Source organism: Girardinichthys multiradiatus, chromosome 10 (assembly GCF_021462225.1).
Source record: "Girardinichthys multiradiatus isolate DD_20200921_A chromosome 10, DD_fGirMul_XY1, whole genome shotgun sequence".
NCBI classification, from domain to species: domain Eukaryota; kingdom Metazoa; phylum Chordata; class Actinopteri; order Cyprinodontiformes; family Goodeidae; genus Girardinichthys; species Girardinichthys multiradiatus.
Window position 1 is genome coordinate 4,182,820 of NC_061803.1, and position 19,457 is coordinate 4,202,276.

The 19,457-nt window shown below is 39.5% G+C and overlaps 3 protein-coding genes across 7 annotated transcripts; all 3 read left to right on the top strand.

The window, feature by feature from the left end:
- Positions 1–757: 757 nt before the first annotated feature.
- On the top strand, positions 758–3,158 carry zgc:56095 (Ferritin, lower subunit-like). 2 transcript variants are annotated; one of them, XM_047377277.1, is made up of 5 exons: positions 758–823; positions 1,465–1,568; positions 1,645–1,791; positions 2,352–2,477; positions 2,551–3,158. In XM_047377277.1, the coding sequence occupies exons 2-5, from the start codon at positions 1,467–1,469 to the stop codon at positions 2,698–2,700; spliced, it is 525 nt and encodes a 174-aa protein (XP_047233233.1). In that variant the 5' UTR covers positions 758–823; positions 1,465–1,466; the 3' UTR covers positions 2,701–3,158. The 2 variants fall into 2 exon arrangements, with proteins under 2 accessions (XP_047233233.1, XP_047233234.1); XM_047377278.1 differs by lacking the exon at positions 758–823 and adding an exon at positions 1,127–1,357.
- Positions 3,159–4,462: 1,304 nt separating this feature from the next.
- Positions 4,463–10,250, top strand: syt5b (synaptotagmin Vb). Its single transcript, XM_047376445.1, has 9 exons — positions 4,463–4,640; positions 5,876–6,082; positions 7,382–7,560; positions 7,645–7,743; positions 7,856–8,023; positions 8,240–8,407; positions 8,750–8,864; positions 8,999–9,132; positions 9,217–10,250. The coding sequence occupies exons 2-9, from the start codon at positions 5,881–5,883 to the stop codon at positions 9,424–9,426; spliced, it is 1,275 nt and encodes a 424-aa protein (XP_047232401.1). The 5' UTR covers positions 4,463–4,640; positions 5,876–5,880; the 3' UTR covers positions 9,427–10,250.
- Positions 10,251–11,413: 1,163 nt separating this feature from the next.
- Positions 11,414–19,308, top strand: LOC124875483 (dynein axonemal assembly factor 3-like). 4 transcript variants are annotated; one of them, XM_047377685.1, is made up of 12 exons: positions 11,414–11,551; positions 11,643–11,787; positions 15,851–15,957; positions 16,115–16,208; positions 16,289–16,443; positions 16,551–16,739; positions 16,857–16,979; positions 17,062–17,187; positions 17,947–18,091; positions 18,247–18,361; positions 18,476–18,550; positions 18,710–19,308. In XM_047377685.1, exons 2-12 carry the CDS (start codon positions 11,706–11,708, stop codon positions 18,849–18,851), a joined length of 1,353 nt encoding a protein of 450 aa, XP_047233641.1. In that variant the 5' UTR covers positions 11,414–11,551; positions 11,643–11,705; the 3' UTR covers positions 18,852–19,308. The 4 variants fall into 4 exon arrangements, with proteins under 4 accessions (XP_047233641.1, XP_047233639.1, XP_047233642.1 ...); XM_047377683.1 differs by having other exon boundaries at positions 11,479–11,551; positions 11,705–11,787; XM_047377686.1 differs by having other exon boundaries at positions 11,480–11,551; positions 11,705–11,787; positions 17,947–18,064.
- The last annotated feature ends 149 nt before the right edge of the window (positions 19,309–19,457 follow it).

Sequence of the window (19,457 nt, forward strand, 5' to 3'; positions counted from 1 at the left end):
ACAATAATTTGTTCAGACTCAAGTTCAGCATTATTAAGTTTAAAACATAATCATTCAGAGGGTAGACCAGACATTTTGTTGGATATTAAACATACTTTATTTAGAATACAAAGGATGGGATTAATATTAGTGTTTTTATGGGTACCAGCACATGTAGGAGTTGAAGGGAATGAGATGGCGGACAGGATGGCAAAGAAGGCAACACAAAACAACATTAGCTTTATAATTAATATTAGTAGGTCAGAGGCAAGAAATATAATTAAACAGAGAATCAGGAAAGAGTGGCAAAAAAGGTGGGATGAAGAAAGGAAAGGAAGATGGTTTTACAGAATCAACAAGATTGTAGGAGAAGTAAGAACAGGAAGAAGGAGTAGAAAAGAGGAAAGATTAATTACAAGATTAAGAATAGGACATACAGGACTTAATTCTACATTGTTTAAAATAAAAAAACATAATCCAGGAAAATGTGATCATTGTGGAGAGGAGGAAATAATAGAACATGTAATATTGAAGTGTCAGAAATATGAACAAGAAAGAACAATTTTGAGGAGAGAATTTGAAGGTATTAAAGAAAATTTTATTTTGAGAGATACTTTGCAAAGAAGTTTAGGTAGCAAACATATTCAAATTATAGTAAGATTTGTTTTTTAAACTAAATTAATAAATAGAATTTGATTATTGTAATAGTAAATAAGATTTAAAACCATGAAGAACCACACTCCATACCAGTCAGTGGCGGTAATGCGCACCATTAAATTATTTGCCAACCGCCAAAAATAATAGAAGAAGAAGCAAAGCTGCTTTGTAAACAAGACATCAGCAGGTAAGTAATTATTTGAACTCCTCTGGGATGTATATTTATATAATATATATAATTATGTAATAATTATGTAATCTATTTACTTACAATGTTGTTGACCAAATGTGAAGGTAAAATTCGTTTTTAACACATTGGCTGAACTACAACCTGAATTAGTCGCCACCAAATGGTCACAAAGCCATTCCTTTATTTATGCTAACATTGTTAGCTTATGGATTTAGCTTGGTAGCCGAAGCTTCAAGGTGCTTTCAGGTGTGATGTGGTAAAGGAAGCGCTTATTATACAATTAACCCCAACTTGAGTTTTAGTTTCATGAAGGTGAACAGTTAAACTAGCACACCATGGCAGTTAGCAGGGCGTGCTAACGTTACATCAGAGCTAAACTCGTTATCACTCAACCACATATGACTGTTGGGTGGGAGCAGCCTTTAAATACCGGTGCTGTCAAAGCTGGCCAGCGAATACGAACAGAACTTTAGCACAGACGGGCTTCAGGTGGAACCGGGCCGCTAAACCTATTACATTTAGACAGAAAGGGTAAGAAATGATTTGCTATCTGAAACCTTACAGCTGTGTTTTGGGGCGTTTGCTAAACTTTCTTTGGCTCTACATGGTTTAAGGTCGCTCTGTTGTTTGTCTTTTAGAAATGCAGACTGTCGTGAAACAAAACTATCATGAGGAGACCGAAGGAGACATCAACAAGCTCATTAATCTGAAACTCAACGCTTCCTACACCTTCCTCGCCCTGGTGAGTTGCTCTTTACCGACTCCTTGGACTGGTTTCTATTGTCTGTACACTAACCACTTATTTCTTTTGGTTTCAGGGTATGTATTTCGACAGGGATGATGTTGCTTTGCCACATTTCTCCAGGTTTTTCCTGGAGCGCTCGGAGAAGGAGAGAGAACATGCTGAGAAGCTGCTGGGATACCAGAACACCAGAGGAGGTCGCATTTTGCTTCAGACTATCGCTGTAAGTGTCAAAAACCAGTTCCACCATCAAGATGTTTTCCCATCAGTCTGTGCATTGGAGTCAAGCTGTTGGCTTCAACACAGGCTTTGGACCTCAGGGTGGTTTAGGTACACCTCCTCATACATTATCTATGTTGAAATGACTAAAATTAAATGATTATAAAAGTCTTTTTAAACACACTTTCAAGTGGCTGTGAATTGGTTTTATTTTATGATAAAGTCTGACCTAACCTCTGGTCATTTCATTAATGGTATAAAATAACCTCATCAATTTATTTGAAAACTTCAACACTGTTTTGATAAAAGCTAACAAAGAACAGGTTCATTCTGCCAGCAGGACACTTTGCAAGAACATCATGTAAAATGTTTCAGTCTTATTTGATCATTCTTTATGTACATGATGCTTGCCAGAGATAACTGGAAATAATGCACACATTTATCCAGCATTGATAACAATAATAGCTGCTTTTAAGAATTAATTAAACCGGGGTACAAAATTAAAACCACGACCCTGGTGTAGTCTATTGATTCAGCTTTTGAAATCTCAAATCTGTTTTCTAGAAACCAAATAGAGAGGACTGGAGAGGTGGTCTGGATGCATTGTCCTTTTCCTTGGAATACCAGAAGTCCCTGAACACATGTATCCTCGATGTGCATCGCAGAGCTGGTAGCCACAATGACCTACATGTGAGTTTAGCTGGGATATTTGTTTTAGCAATCTTCAGGTTTTTTTGCACTCACCGTTTCAATCCTTTTTCAGCTGTGTGACTACCTGGAGCAGGAATTTCTCATCGACAGCCACGATGCCATCAAAAAGCTGGGCGACTACATCAGCAGTCTGACCCGCCTTACTGCATCTGACCCTCATGGATCCATGGGAGAATATCTGTTTGATAGACACACTCTTTAAAAAAAATGTAATTAAACAACAACGGCAACTCCAGCCGCTGATTAATGTTTCCAAAGATCAGCAAAGAGGATTAAAGCTGCGCTTAATTCCATAAAGAAAACTTGACAATATTTGCACATTTAACCTGAAACTCCGTTTTTTTAAAGTTTTTGTACCAAAATTTGAACAATAGGTCACACGTTAACTGGAATTAGCTCAACTTTTCTAAGAAAACAAGCTTGTAAAAACGATGTTCTCATGAAATTGTAGCAGAAGGCTGCCGTCATAATAAGCTGTTACTGTGAATTTAAATCACCCGTTAACATTAAGTCTCTATCATGCCATGCATTTCAATGTCCTGTGTTTCTCTTTCTCTGACTAAATGCAAACCATTTTGAATCAAAACTGCTGAAGCATTTTCAATATCTGGGAATTTATTGAAATGTTTAATAAAATCCAAGTATGCCTAACCTTTAAAATATTGTATGGTGTCTGTTTGTCACTGGTTCTGTCATGTCTGCCCAGGACAGTTTTTGCTCACTCAGAGTGTCTGAGCTTTAGTCAGTTGATTATGGGATGGTCTGTGGTTATAGTGTCGACTAACCTTTAATTAGATGTTTTCAGAAACTGCTTTAATTTAAATACAGCGGGTCTGATAGGTGTGCACTTCCCTGTTAAAATGCCAGGTTTCGTAATGTAAAAAAAAATCCTTTAACGTAACATTATTCCTGTACAGTGAAACTGGGAAAAAAATAAAAGCTAAAAAGTAACCTGATGGGAAAACTGTCCACAGATTTAAATACTTTAATAAAGCAACATCAGCTTTGAGTTTAGTGCTGCCATCATCTTAAATGAATTTGATTAACTATGAATAAAGTTAACTCACATCATTTAGTTTGTAGACAGGTTGGACAGGATCAACGTAATTCGCTGTGCAAAGATATAGAACCTTTTCAAAAACTGAAAAGAGATTAAAACTGGTCAGGAGGAGAAGCAGGAATTTCCAAAAGGTTCTGGTTGTGTTCTACGTGTGACAATCTGCTGTAATCTTATGTCTGGACTAAGCAGTAGGGTTAAAGAAAAAAACTAAAATCTCCCAAAACCTTGTTGGATTTATTGTGTTCTGATGATACCAAACTTGAACTTTTGGGTCATAATTGCACTGCAACGCCACAATACCCACAGTGAAGCATGGTGGTGGCAGCATCATGCTTTGGGGTTACTTTTGAAGAAACAGGTTTTGATCAAGGTGGATGAAATTAAGAATATATAAATATATATATATACTGTATATATATAATTAAAGGCTGTGATATCAGTTAAGGTGAACTCAAGGTTGTAGAATGGTGCATAGAGCAGGTGAACTCTGCATGTCAGCACGCCTGAGGATTACCGGTCCGATCCCCAAGTAGACTGAATCTATTCACTAAAATGATGAACTAGGGGACACCAACGAGAATAAACACTCACTGAAAGTTGTAGATTAACAGCTATGCTGAGGGGATTAGAGAAGGGCTGTATGCACTACAAAATCTCTTCAGTCTGATGAGTAAACACAAACACTGCTGACATGAATCCAATACTAATGTCTCTACCTGTATAAGAAATCTCCCTAAATTATACTCTGTTCAGTTTAAGGAGAGCAGTAGTAGAGCAACACAAAGAAATGCCTGTTCTTCTATTCAGTAAAACCTGAAAGCAACAGATGTGTCGTCAGCCTTCTAATATCAGGAAGGGTGGGGGGGGGATTAAACGATAACACTGCTCTAGTGATTTGCCAGTTGCTTTGATGGAAAGGGTTTCAGGAAGCCTGCCAGCCAGAGACGGCAACGTAGTGAAGGTCTGATCGGTGTCTGAGGGCTCCAACGGGCCAAAGTGGACGTAAAAAAGAAAACATTTCAAACTAAAGGTCTCTCTAAAATCATTTTCACATAGAGGGAATTAAAAGAAGCCATCAGCAGGTAGGATAAATACTGCATCAAATTTCTTAATATTTTTCTCACAATTAGCAGGGATCAGCGAGGGGAAAGTACATTTTTATGTTTTTTTTTTATAAAATTATACACAAATCCAGGAGTGGGTAATCTTGGTAGTGCTATAAAATAAACAAATGATCAGCCATGGAGGGAATGTCAGATTCAAAATTATTTGTTTAGAGAAGATCAGGATATTTGTTAAAAAAGTAAAAACCAGCACACTCCTGGTAAATGCCAAAGCCATCACAAGTTCTCCAATTAGATTTATTAAGAAAACGTTTTGCAATTTATCGATTTATTTGTTTTGGTTTGTTTGTTTATTATTTTTTCATTTGTTGTCGTGGAAAATTGATCTTTTTGCTGTTTAAAATAAAAAGTACCATTATCAGTCATCTACTGGATTTATCTGATCACTTCCATCCATCCATCCATCCATCCATCCATCCATCCATCCATCCATCCATCCATCCATCCATCCATCCATCCATCCATCCATCCATCCATCCATCCATCCATCCATTCATCCATCCATCCATCCATTCATCCATCCATCCATCCATCCATCCATCCATCCATTTGTTTGTTGCAGTGGCTTATGTCATTTTTGCTTTATAAAAACAAAATATTGGATTTAATTATTGTTTGTTTTATCATTTAATTGTATACTGTAGAAGACTATTCGTCGTTTGCTCTGTAAAATAGAAATGTCATTATAAATTCTCCTAGATTTTTGCTGTAGTCATCTTAGATGCCCTTAAAGTGCCCTAATATTCATGCATTAGGATAGAATAAGAATTAACAGGGGTGAAAACAGTGATAGTGTGAGGAATATTAAAAGAAGAGAACAAGTTTTTTGTTGCAGTTTTGAGAATCTGAGATTTTGGATTCATATTGCAGTGTCAGAGTTTAATCCAGCCCAGCCGAGAGCGTGATAACAGGAAAAATGGGGTTGGGATGAACATGGGAGGGAGAGCGTGGGTTATGGGATGTAGGAGATGACAGAGAGTATGCGAGTAACAGAGGGATTAAGGTCAGCCATGTTGAGCATCTGGCTTAAGAGATGTTCCATGTTCCTGGTCTGTGCAGCAACACATGATCACAGGGATTACATAGCATACATGCACAAATGTGTCACGGCTCGCTGACCAAGCCAACTACACAGGGACAGTCAATGGACTGAACCAAGACGACTTCCTGATCTCACTCTGCTGTTTTCACAGCCGGCATGAGGCTGGTCAGTGGCGGGGTCCGGGTCCGAAGGGCCGCTGAGTCGTTCGAACCAGAATCTGAGGAAACAACGGAGCCGGCTCATCACGAGCACGCTCATCCAGAACACCATCATGAACACACGCATCCAGAACATCACCCGGGACATGACTACAACCACATGAAGGAGAAGTTCGTGAATGAGCTGAGTCATCTGGGCAGTAAGGCACCGGCAGAATAAAGATCAAGTTCACTGCTGAAATAAACTGTTTAACTTATTAAATTATTATTTAAACATTTTGTTTTACAAAGTCCGCATTTCTCTTTAAAGTTAAAATGTTTTGTGTTTAATGGAGAGTTCCAGTGTTCATATTGTTTGAACTTTTCCACATTTTATCTTGTCAACCATAAATGTCAAAGTAGTGGGTAGCAGTAAACTAACAAAGCACATCACCTTAAACAAACCAGCGCCAATGCAACATCCTAGTTGCTCCATCATGCTGAGAGAATACCTTTCTGCACCAGGACAGGGAAGCAGGTCAGAGCAGATGAGAAGATGGATGGAGCTAAATGCAGGACAACCCTGGATAGAAATCTGTAGAAGTTGCAAAAGACTTGAGGCCGAGCAGGAGGTTCACCTTCCAGCTGAACAACAACACTAAACATAAAGCCAGAGCACCAATGGAATGATCAAAGCATATTCATGTATAAGAATGGCCTAGTTAAAGCAAAGACCTAAATCCAACTGACAGTCTGTGGTAACTGATGATTACAGATGTTCTCCATCCAGTCTGACAGTGCTTGGTTTGCAAAGCCTGTAGAGATGTACCTCAGAAGGCTTGCAGGTCCAACTTCAACAATAGGTGGCTCTACTAAGTACCATCACAAATGCGTGCCACACTTCTCATATTTTTAATCATAACAGAATGCTGAAAACACTCATTATCCGTCTCCTTCACTGTTACTTCCCACTTTGTGGTAGTCTATCCCATAAAATCCAAATAAATCATATAAAAATTAATATTTTTTAACCTGACAAAATGTGAAACAGTTTAAGGGGTATCACATATTTGCATCAATAACTGAGATGTTCATGTCCACAAACAAACACAATGGAAAATAGTGTTTAAGAATCAGTTCTGTAAAAATGACCCAGTGAATCCTAACATTACAGCGGCAAACAACTGACTTCTACATACTTATTGAGCTTAAACGCGGCCACTCCCAGCTAGAAGTGTTATTATCTGATTGTGGAGAAGGGTGTTAACTGACCAAGCGTCTTCAGATATGTCCATGCTTTGAAAATGCTTAAGAATGAGACAGAAGCTTTCAGCCACTTTCTTCTCTCCAAAACTAGATATTTTTGCCAACAAGACAACATGCCTTTTTACAGCAGCTAAAATCACTTAAACTGATGTTTATCATTGAAATAGTCAAATAAATTAAACGACGTTAAGTAATTAAAAAATCTGCTTGCTTATAGTAAATATAAGATGAGATAATTCACCATTGTTTTGCAGTTCCTATGTGGGCAGTTGGAGCCATTGTTGTGCTGGTCCTGGTTTTAGTGGCGTGCTTCATCTTCTGTGTTTTCAAAAAATGCTTTGGGAAGAAGAAAAAGCCGAAGAAAGCCAGGGAGAGGAAGGCCGCAGGTCGCCGCAGAAAGGAAAAGGAAGGTGAAGGGGAGTCAGGAGAAAAGGTGGGTCACTTTTTTTTACTGCCATAGTCTCACCTTGTCAACTGCTTCATGATGAATCTCATCGCATGATATTCCATCTTGCAGGAGGGGGAGGTGAAAAAGGAAGGGGAAGAGGAAGAGAAAGAACAGGAGAAGCTGGGTAAGCTGGAGTTCTCCTTGGACTACAACTTCACAGATTCTCAGGTACATCCTGCATGGAAACAGCATTTATATTCACCATCAGAATACACAAATGCATGAATAACCACCAGTTTCCGTCTGCCAGTTCATTTTTGACATGTTCTTTCTTCTGAAGCTCATAGTGGGCATCCTTCAGGCACAAGACCTTGCTGCCATGGACATGGGGGGAACCTCGGACCCCTACGTCAAAGTTTTTCTGCTACCTGACAAAAAGAAGAAGTATGAGACAAAAGTTCAACGTAAAAACCTGAGCCCTGTTTTCAACGAGACTTTTATTTTTAAGGTACCTTAAGTTAGCAGATAACACTTTTAATGGGTACCAATTCTTCTGTTTATCTATTTGCTTCCATATTTATAACTTAGTGAAGATTTTCCTTTCCCAAAAATAATAGTGTAGTTTAATTCAAATGCAAGCATCGTTTACATGTTTCTTTGAGTGCAAACAATCATCTGCGTTCCGTTATTTTACATTACATGTTCTGACAACGTTTCTTTTTAGATTCCCTATGCGGAGTTGGGTGGAAAGACTTTGATTCTGCAGGTTTTCGACTTTGATCGTTTTTCCAAACACGATGTGATTGGTGAAATAAAGATTCCCATGAGTAGTGTTGATCTGGGCCAGCCATTGCAACAATGGAGGGACTTAGAAAGTGGGGAGAAGGAAGAGGTACAGTTGAGTGTTTTTATGTAAACAGTAATGTAAACTGTGCAGATAATAATTTTAAACAGCATAATCTGTCATTTATAACACAGTAGACTTCTTCCACAAGGTGTACAGCAACAGGTGGGGGAGGGGATTGCTGCTCTACACAGTCTGGACTTTTAAGCCATGGGAATGATCTGACATTTTTACAGGGAATTAAACTGTAACTTTGAAAAGTTTAAGAAGCCTCCATACCAACTGGCCCATGCCATTATTAAAATTTTGAAAATTGCAAAATTTGTAAACATGTTGCAAGTTTATTTCAAAGCCACTTCCCCAAATTTTGACCAACTTTTCTGTCTTCAGGAAAAATTGGGAGACATTTGCATTTCTTTGCGTTACGTACCCACTGCTGGAAAACTGACGGTGAACATCATGGAGGCTAAAAATCTCAAGAAAATGGATGTTGGGGGTTTATCAGGTAATTAAACCTTTCTGCATTTTGACTGTGGTCTATATTGTCTCATGCTGAAGGAAAATACACACTGAAGCCTCAAGGGGAACTAAAACGTCCATAATAAAAACAAACTGACCTTTCCTGTTTCTTGTCTGAAGACCCATTTGTGAAGATAGTTCTGCAACAAAATGGGAAGCGGATTAAGAAGAAGAAGACAACGGTGAAGAAAAACACGCTCAATCCTTACTTTAATGAAAGCTTCAGCTTTGAAGTCCCCTTTGAACAAATACAGGTAGGATTTATATCTATTTCTTTGCTATAGAACTCACCTCAAAGTGTGAAAATGTGATTTCATAATATATATATTTCTTTCCAGAAAGTGCAAGTTGTCATCACAGTGTACGACTATGACAAACTTGGAAGCAATGACCCCATAGGGAAGACCTTCATGGGTTATGGAGCTACCGGTGTCGGCCTGCGTCACTGGTCCGACATGCTTGCGAACCCTCGACGTCCAGTAGCCCAGTGGCACACCCTCATGCCTGAAGAAGAGGTGGACGCGGCACTCAAAGCTAAACCTCGTTAATTCAATTCAAATTCAATTCAATTCAAAGATACTTTATTGATCCCCGAGGGGAAATTGGAATTCCAGTAAGAACCGGATCCTGATCCAGTATTAAATGCAGCTGAGAGCTCTTTGGGTTTTAAGCTTGTTGCTGTCTCAATCTGTCTGTTCTGTTTCATGGCCCCATGAGTGAGAGCATTGATTGGACGTGACCCTGTCCTATTAAGAACATTTGGATCCCAGTCATTACAGAACCCCTTCATCTAGAGATCAGAGGTCATTTTTTGTTTGTTTATTTGTCACCAGTTTGGACATTGTATTTCTATGTGCCTGTGTACACTACAAACCATTTTGGTTTTGCTTTCCCTGTTTCCTTTACAAATTATATAAACCAGCATAATTCTGAATTGGAATAATTGGAAAACTGGCATTGTATATATGCAGGTTCTGTGAAATTCCTCATATTTAAAATAATAGTTTACAAAACTCCTATATGTTTGATGAATTATTTATGTTAATGTTGGCTCATTTTGTCGTGCATTTGTGTAAAAGATTCCTTTAAAATCCAAATAAAGCCATTTCTTTGACAGTTTTACACAGTCGATTCCTTCCCTTTCAGATCCCCCAGGGCCAGCCCAAGGTAATAGCAACCTTTGCAAATGCTTAAGAAAAATGTTACTCTCGCATAGCATGAAATTAAATGTGCTAGTTGTAATTCAACTAAAGAAAACTTTTATAGCATGAATGTTATGTTACATCATTTAGAGCGGATTTAATCATTTCTGCTTGTTTTTCAACTTTTCATGTAAACATTATCTGTTCATAAATAAATCTGCCCATAACAATCTTTTTTTCTGTGATTCTTTAAACGTCTGGTTAACAGCCAACCTCATAATGTTGATGTGTTTTAATGTAGTTTTAAACAGGAATGATATTTCAAAATTATTATAGGGTGTATTCCTATTTTAGGTAAATATCTTATTTTAAATGAGGCTTCTAATTCTGTAAATCATTTAAGTAAATGATCAGATGTTACTAGTTTTCCCCTTTCCCTGCACTTTTCTATTTCATTGTGCTAGTTAGGATAAACTTCTCAAAAGAATGTTCCTTTCAATTACAATTTAGTTTTTTTCTATAGCACAATTGACTACAAATATTGTCTCAAGAGACTTTACATAAAAAAACAGTCATATAAGCAATTTAATCTATTTCAATCCAATCATACAGACAGATCCAAGTTAATTATATAGATTACAATCTGATCCTCATCATCAAACAATGCAGTTTATTATTGAATTTGGTTGAAACAGTTTTCTGTCTAAGAAAACCCAGCAGACTGCATGGAGTCAGTGACTTGCAGCATTCTCCCCTCCTGGACAAGCACATAGTGACAGTGGACAGTCGACTGTGTTGTGTTGTTTATTTTCCAGCAATCCCTCATAATAATCATGCATGTGGCAAGAGGAACAAACTGGAACAGAAAGAAGCCTCCAACAGAACCTGGACCTGCTTCAGTGTTGAGAAGCCATCTGCCAAGACCGACTGGAGGTTTGAAAAGACAGAGCAGACACAAATAAACAAAGAAGCAAAGATCCAACAGTACTTTCTATGTTAATGGAAAAGTATGGTGGTGGTACCTCTTTTAATGGCTTCATCTAGGACAGAAAGAAAGACACACTCTGCCAGTTTTAATGTATATAGGATGAAATATAATGATGTAAATGTTTTACCAGAACCAAACTTTCTTGAATAAAGATAAATAAAAATAAAAAAACAATGAATATCCTCTCTGATTATTTTAAGCCTATATTAGCTCAGGAAAGCTTCATACAACTACTGTGGAACTTTAACACGGAAAACAAATTGACATATTTAGAATTAGCTCATTTAATGAAGTGTTAGTTATTCAAAAAATTATTTTTGTGACGAATGAATTGTCAGAAAGTCAGCTTAATTTTTGATTGCCCAGGGCCCCATTCAAGCTTGGGCCGGCTCTGCAGTATTAGATCAGCTTTAAGGTCAGTCGCCACTCCCACCGCTAGGGGGCTCTATACTATGGACAGTGTTGCCTAGCAACAGAACTCAAACTTTTTGCAAGGTCCTTTAACGCCAACATTTCCCCGACTGTTGTACCACTGTGGATGAGGTGAGTTTCTGCCTACAGTTCAGAAGTTCTGTTCGGAGCTTTTAACAGATTTTATCGGTACTTTACCACCTGTTACCCCCCCCCCCCCTAGACTCTACCAGTAAAACACACAGATGAGGGTCGATGTTTCCCCTGTTTCTGTTCAAACTACAGGATGAGTGCAGGTCGTGCGTCTGAAGGAGCGGGATGTATCACCTGGTGGGGCTTCAGTCCAGCCCGAAACCTGCTCAGATTGGGTGAGAAGCCGCACGAGGACGTTTCTGTGATTGGATCATAAACTGCTCACGTGCATCGACAAAGATTATGCGTATTTTATGACTGCATTATGGGTAAAACAGCGGCCTGCCACTGGACGCTATGTAGAGCACTGGGTGCCTCACAACGGGTGGGGTCCCAAATCAATGTGTTCTTGAGGTGCTCATCAGAAATATAATTGACAAAAATAACAGAAATATTATTTGATAATGCACAATAATGTCATACATCCTAAAATATACAGTACACACCAAAGGTTTGGTTCTCATTCAAAGAGTTTTCTTTATTTTCATGACTATGAATATTGTAGCTTCACACTGAAGACATCAAAACTATGAATGAACACACGTGGAATTATATACTGAACAAAAAAGTGTGAAACAACTGAAAATATGTCTTATATTCTAGGTTCTTTAAAGTAGCCACCTTTTGCTTTGATTACTGCTCTTCACACTCTTGGCATTTTGTTGATGAGCTTCAAGAGGTAGTCACCTGAAATGGTTTTCCAACAGTCTTGAAGGAGTTCCCAGAGATGCTTAGCACTTGTTGGCCCTTTTGCCTTCACTCTGCGGTCCAGCTCACCCCAAACCATCTCGATTGGGTCCAGGTCCGGTGACTGTGGAGGCCAGGTCATCTGGAGCAGCACCCCATCACTCTCCTTCTTGGTCAAATAGCCCTTACACAGCCTGGAGGTGTGTTTGAGGTCATTGTCCTGTTGAAAAATAAATGATGGTCCGACTAAACGCAAACCGGATGGAATAGCATGCAGCTGCAAGATGCTGTGGTAGCCATGCGGGTTCAGCATGCCTTCAATTTTGAATAAATCCCCAACAGTGTCACCAGCAAAGCACCCCCACACCATCACACCTCCTCCTCCATGCTTCACGGTGGGAACCAGGCATGTAGAGTCCATCCGTTCACCTCTTCTGCGCCGCACAAAGACACTGTGGTTGGAACCAAAGATCTCAAACTTGGACTCATCAGACCAAAGCACAGATTTTCACTGGTCTAATGTCCATTCCTTGTGTTCTTTAGCCCAAACAAGTCTCTTCTGCTTGTTGCCTGTCCTCCGCAGTAATTTCCTAGCAGCTATTTTACCATGAAGGCCTGATTCACACAGTCTCCTCTTAACAGTTGTTCTAGAGATGTGTCTGCTGCTAGAACTCTGTGTGGCATTGACCTGTTCTCTAATCTGAGCTGCTGTTAACCTGCGATTTCTGAGGCTGGTGACTCGGATGAACTTATCGTCCGCAGCAGAGGTGACTCTTGGTCTTCCTTTCCTGGGGAGGTCCTCATGTGAGCCAGTTTCTTTGTAGCGCTTGATGGTTTTTCTTTACTTAGCTGCTTTTTTCTTGCCATAATACAAATTCTAACAGTGTATTCAGTAGGACTATCAGCTGTGTACATTATCCACCTCCTGCACAACACAACTGATGGTCCCAACCCAATTTATAAGGCTTGAAATCCCACTAATTAAACCTGACAGGACACACCTGTGAAGTGAAAACCATTTCAGGTGACTACCTCTTGAAGCTCATCAACAGAATGCCAAGAGTGTGTGGAGCAGTAATCAAAGCAAAAGGTGGCTACTTTGAAGAACCTAGAATATAAGACATATTTTCAGTTGTTTCACACTTTTTTGTTCAGTATATAATTCCACATGTGTTAATTCATAGTTTTGATGTCTTCAGTGTGAAGCTACAATATTCATAGTCATGAAAATAAAGAAAACTCTTTGAATGAGATGGTGTCCAAACTTTTGGTCTGTACTGTATAAAAACAGTACGCACAAAACAATGAGTAGAATAGAAATATCCTTTATTGGCCCCGAGACATTCAGGTGTATCAGCAGCAGCTTAAAAGGCAAATGGGAGCATATACAGGTACTTACAAATGTAAAAACTGTTAAAGTCAAAAAGTAAGAGTAGACTGTATACTAAATGAAATAACATAAGAAAAAGAAGTATTGTACAGTTATTAAAATGGCATATTCATTAATTGAGATGTGCAGCTGAGTAGGGTGATTTGAGCATTCACAAAATGCACATTTACAGGTCCTTCTCAAAATATTAGCATATTGTGATAAAGTTCATTATTTTCCATAATGTCATAATGAAAATTTAACATTCATATATTTTAGATTCATTGCACACTAACTGAAATATTTCAGGTCTTTTATTGTCTTAATACGGATGATTTTGGCATACAGCTCATGAAAACCCAAAATTCCTATCTCACAAAATTAGCATATTTCATCCGACCAATAAAAGAAAAGTGTTTTTAATACAAAAAACGTCAACCTTCAAATAATCATGTACAGTTATGCACTCAATACTTGATCGGGAATCCTTTTGCAGAAATGACTGCTTCAATGCGGCGTGGCATGGAGGCAATCAGCCTGTGGCACTGCTGAGGTCTTATGGAGGCCCAGGATGCTTCGATAGCGGCCTTTAACTCATCCAGAGTGTTGGGTCTTGAGTCTCTCAACGTTCTCTTCACAATATCCCACAGATTCTCTATGGGGTTCAGGTCAGGAGAGTTGGCAGGCCAATTGAGCACAGTGATACCATGGTCAGTAAACCATTTACCAGTGGTTTTGGCACTGTGAGCAGGTGCCAGGTCGTGCTGAAAAATGAAATCTTCATCTCCATAAAGCTTTTCAGCAGATGGAAGCATGAAGTGCTCCAAAATCTCCTGATAGCTAGCTGCATTGACCCTGCCCTTGATAAAACACAGTGGACCAACACCAGCAGCTGACACGGCACCCCAGACCATCACTGACTGTGGGTACTTGACACTGGACTTCTGGCATTTTGGCATTTCCTTCTCCCCAGTCTTCCTCCAGACTCTGGCACCTTGATTTCTGAATGACATGCAGAATTTGCTTTCATCCGAAAAAAGTACTTTGGACCACTGAGCAACAGTCCAGTGCTGCTTCTCTGTAGCCCAGGTCAGGCGCTTCTGCCGCTGTTTCTGGTTCAAAAATGGCTTGACCTGGGGAATGCAGCACCTGTAGCCCATTTCCTGCACACGCCTGTGCACGGTGGCTCTGGATGTTTCTACTCCAGACTCAGTCCACTGCTTCCGCAGGTCCCCCAAGGTCTGGAATCGGACCTTCTCCACAATCTTCCTCAGGGTCCGGTCACCTCTTCTCGTTGTGCAGCGTTTTCTGCCACACGTTTTCCTTCCCACAGACTTCCCACTGAGGTGCCTTGATACAGCACTCTGAGAACAGCCTATTCGTTCAGAAATGTCTTTCTGTGTATTACCCTCTTGCTTGAGGGTGTCAATAGTGGCCTTCTGGACAGCAGTCAGGTCGGCAGTCTTACCCATGATTGGGGTTTTGAGTGATGAACCAGGCTGGGAGTTTTAAAGGCCTCAGGAATCTTTTGCAGGTGTTTAGAGTTAACTCGTTGATTCAGATGATTAGGTTCATAGCTCGTTTAGAGACCCTTTTAATGATATGCTAATTTTATGAGATAGGAATATTGGGTTTTCATGAGCTGTATGCCAAAATCATCCGTATTAAGACAATAAAAGACCTGAAATATTTCAGTTAGTGTGCAATGAATCTAAAATATATGAATGTTACATTTTCATCGTGACATTATGGAAAATAATTAACTTTATCACAATATGCTAATATTTTGAGAAGGACCTGTATAGTTGTGCATGAAAAACAACAACTATTCACAAAAAATTTGCAAATAACAGCAGGGACGCAAACACCTCTTGAGTTTGTTGGGAGCAGTGATGGTTATAACGTCTAACAGCTACTGGGGGGAAGGATCTACGATAGCGCTCCTATGTGCACCTGGGATGCAGCAGTCTGTCACTGAAGGAGCTCTCCAGCTTCCAACAGGGATGTTATTTTTACTAGAGATCTTGTCTCCCTCCACCTGCATTGGGCGGAGGGGGTTTGGGTAAAACAAGGCTTTTCCTTTTTCAAAGTTAGCTTTTAACACTTTGTGTTTAGTACTAAAACTTGAATACCTAGCATGAGAAGTACATAGTACACTCTATGTTTTGGCTGTTTGTACCCAGGTCCTGTGAAATCTGATGGAGAGATCAATGTGCTGCTAGTTGGCAGTGGGGACCCAAGACATATTTTAAAGACCGTTGTGGAATGTCCAGAGAAGCAAAATCTTCATGTAAGCAATATTCCCGTAAATTCCTGCTTTAAACACAGAAAACTAGAGGCTAAATGCAGCAGGAGTCTAACATGCTGCATGTTAGACTCCTGCTGCATTAACACCATGAACTAGAGGCTAAATGCAGCAGGAGTCCCACATGTTCTGTGTTCTGCAGATATGGGTGGTTGAAAATAGCATGGAAGTTGTGGCTCGGCAGCTGCTGCTCCTCTACCTCACTCTTATTCAACAGGAAAAGATGGGAATTAACGGTGAGAATTTATCTTTTCAGAAAAGCCATGTGTGTCTTAAACATGTAAAGATTGTCTTGGGTTTTTTCTTTTGTTTACAGAGAAGACAGAAGTTTTCTTGGAGCTTTTTGGAAACACTGAAATCCGCAGTCAGACAGCAGAGACGCTCCGACAAGCTGCATCACAGCTCATTCTCTCTGTTACTGAAACAACGGAGGATGCCATGCATCCCTGCCTGAACACAACGATTCTTAAGGTCAAACCAGCTGTTACACCTACTGATCTGTGTTATTTTCAGTTATTGTGCTAAAAATAACAGGCAAAATGTATAAATTGTTAAAAACTGACTGAATCTCTATACAGTTTAGGGAACGAGATGAACTAGCCAGGATATTTAAGCTATGGATCCAGCAACCTTCACCTGCAGATTCTGCTCCAGCCATGATGCCCAAAGCCTGGGATTATCGGGTCAGACAGCATCTTGGTACCCGTTACGACTCCAGGAAGGGACAATTTGACTGGGACCTTAGAATGAAGCTGCATGAGAAGGGGGTGATGGAGAATTTAAAAAACTGTGTGCTGGTTCCAGCACAGGTTATTTCTCTGTAAATACAGTGTTTTACTGCTAAGATTGCCTAAATGGACTCTTACTGGTTTTTGTCTATGCAGTGTGGTGTCATCAGCAAACAGCAGTACATGCAATGGAGAGAAAGGGGTCTGGCGTTTGAAATGAGGGAAGCTGTCTACCAAATACCCAATCCTACTTTACTTTCCATAAGAGTTTTTAGTCAAGTAAGTTCATATCTATTCTGCCAAACTAAAGAGCTCTGAAGTGAAATAAATGGCCTAAATCTTCACTGCACTTGTGTCTCAGAAGAAAGGAGAAAAAGTTGGCGTTAGAGGCTACTGGGGAGATATTGTTTCCAGTCCTTATCTCTCTTTTGGTGTTGAATCTGACGACAAGAGCCTGCTGATAACACAGAATGGGCAACACCTCAAGGTAAAATAGGGCTGCAACAATCGCAAGTCAAACTTTATGCAGAAGTATTCACACCATTTGAACTTTTCATGCTTTGTCACTTTATAACTTCCATGTCTTTTAGTCTCATAGTTGTTTAGTGGAAGAAAAATGTTAGGTGGTTTCTAAAAATTAAAAGCTGAAAAGAGTAGCAAGCATTTGTATTCAGTCCCCTCTGATGGTGGTGGCAGTATAATGCTGTGGGCGGTAGGGAAGCTGGTACTAGACTGGAACATGGATGGAGCTATCCAGGGTATAGGAGACATAGGCCTTCACGCTAGGGTGGCTTTTACCTTCCATCGGAACAACAACCATAAACATAGAGCCAAACCTACAATGGGATGATTCAGATTAATGTTTTAGCATGTCCTAGTTAAAGTCAAGACCCAAATCCAAATGAGAATCTATGGCAAGACTAAAAAAACAATGTTCACAGTTTGTTTGTGAGAGAAAGCTGGTAGAGATGAATCAGTTGTAAATGCAGTGAAAGGTTGTTTTTACAAAGTTTTGACTTGGTGTGGTGAATAAAAATGCATGTCGCACATTTTAGATTTTAATTTGTAAAAGTTTGCCAAACCATTTATAGTTTTCCTTCTATTTCACAGTTATGCACTCATTTGAGTTTGCCTGTACATTTAATCTAAATAAAATACACTGAGGTGTGTAAAGAAGTTGCTCACATGCTGACGAAGACAATGATGTTTTTTTGTTTAATATGCTTTCTTCTTCTCGCCTCCACAGACAGCCCAGGATATCTCTTTTGCAAACATGCAAGGACTGTTCCAGTTCCTGTCCAGCAGATGGGGCTGTGTCACTACTTCTCCTTCAGACACAGAGGCAAAGAAGGAGCCTACACTGAGTCAGCAAAAATCTCTCCGTGTTAATAGTAAAAAGCTTTGATACCCAACTCAATATAACTAAAAATACATAAATTGGACCTTTAGCTCCTATGTGACAGATCATTTATTTCAGGCCCATTTTTTATTAACCTTAGAAAGCCACTAATCCTACATAGATTTCACAGATTTTGTTCTCCTTCAGATTTGATGCTCCTCAGTGGGGTCTCTGTGACGTTCCTGCCATTGGACTCTCTTCAAAAGCTGCCACACAAGCAGAAATACTGCCACTACTTCAACACCATTTACTTCTCTGCCAAGTGAGACAAATTACCATCAGGATCGATGTCCTAAACTTAAATATTTAACCTGAAGTATCATTCTATTCTCATCCTGCTATCTGGACCTGTTTCCTTTCTGTCTGTGCTGCAAAGCTGCGTGCACCAGTTGGGCCCCATGATGAGACAGATTGCTGCAGCAGACGCCGTGCTTGTCGTGGAGCTGGCCAAGTGAGGGTTTTTATAGTAACATGGCTTGTTACCATGGTAACTGCACAGTCACCAAGAGGACAGTGGCTGTTCTGTATTCGTGCCTCATTTACTGACGTGTGTGTGTGTGTGTGTGTGTGTGTGTGTGTGTGTGTGTGTGTGTGTGTGTGTGTGTGTCAGGTACATCCTGGACCTGAACAAACAGCAAAAAGCGGGCTTTGGGGAGAAGGTGGCGAGCCTGGCTCTAGAGGCAGGATTCAAACCCTGCCGTGAGGACGCCACCGATGGCGTCCACGCAGTTTTTGTTCAGCAGAAGAAGTGAAGAGGGTTTGCTTCCTCACAGCTTTGAAAGCTGCTTCTGTTTTGTATGTGGTGCATACTCTGTTTTATTGTATGAATGATATAAAGCACCTACATTACTGCGGTCCCATTCATATTCTTTGGACTCCTTTCACATACTTTGTTCAGTTTGAACAATTAAACTGTTAAAACATTTAATTCATTCAGTAAATGTATTTCATTTCATAAAATATTTAGCATTTTTAGCAGAATATATTTTTCACCATAGAAAATGAATTGAGGAAGCTTGCAATCACTGAAATACCTGAAAACTAACGACGTCCGCGTACTTTCAGCTGGAGAAACCATTTAATCCTTTGAAAAAAATCATTAAACTATTTCAGGCAGTTTTTGGTTGTCCAAGTCTGCTTTTTAGTCAAAGTCACTGAATGTCTGTATTCCTATTTACTACTAAATTAAAATAAAAGAAATATGGTTGATATGTGTTACACCTTACATTTTCCAGTTTAAGAAGATTTTAATATGTCTGTATCTTTTTTGAAAAGGTCTTGCATCAGTGAAAATTGCAACTAATATTTTTTTAGTTTATAGTTGCATAAACCGCCTGAGCTGACAATCCATCCATCCA

What these genes read in the sequence shown, in the direction of transcription:
- syt5b (XM_047376445.1), top strand. Translation starts at nt 5,881, where the DNA reads ATGAGGCTGGTCAGTGGCGGGGTCCGGGTCCGAAGGGCCGCTGAGTCG. An exon ending in AAAGTGGGGAGAAGGAAGAG is followed by an intron (nt 8,408 to 8,749) that starts GTACAGTTGAGT and finishes TTCTGTCTTCAG; the next exon opens with GAAAAATTGGGAGACATTTG. An exon ending in TCCCCTTTGAACAAATACAG is followed by an intron (nt 9,133 to 9,216) that starts GTAGGATTTATA and finishes ATTTCTTTCCAG; the next exon opens with AAAGTGCAAGTTGTCATCAC.
- zgc:56095 (XM_047377277.1), top strand. Translation starts at nt 1,467, where the DNA reads ATGCAGACTGTCGTGAAACAAAACTATCATGAGGAGACCGAAGGAGAC. An exon ending in TTTTGCTTCAGACTATCGCT is followed by an intron (nt 1,792 to 2,351) that starts GTAAGTGTCAAA and finishes TCTGTTTTCTAG; the next exon opens with AAACCAAATAGAGAGGACTG. An exon ending in GTAGCCACAATGACCTACAT is followed by an intron (nt 2,478 to 2,550) that starts GTGAGTTTAGCT and finishes ATCCTTTTTCAG; the next exon opens with CTGTGTGACTACCTGGAGCA.
- LOC124875483 (XM_047377683.1), top strand. An exon ending in GGAAAAGATGGGAATTAACG is followed by an intron (nt 16,209 to 16,288) that starts GTGAGAATTTAT and finishes TTTTGTTTACAG; the next exon opens with AGAAGACAGAAGTTTTCTTG. An exon ending in AAAATCTCTCCGTGTTAATA is followed by an intron (nt 18,092 to 18,246) that starts GTAAAAAGCTTT and finishes GTTCTCCTTCAG; the next exon opens with ATTTGATGCTCCTCAGTGGG.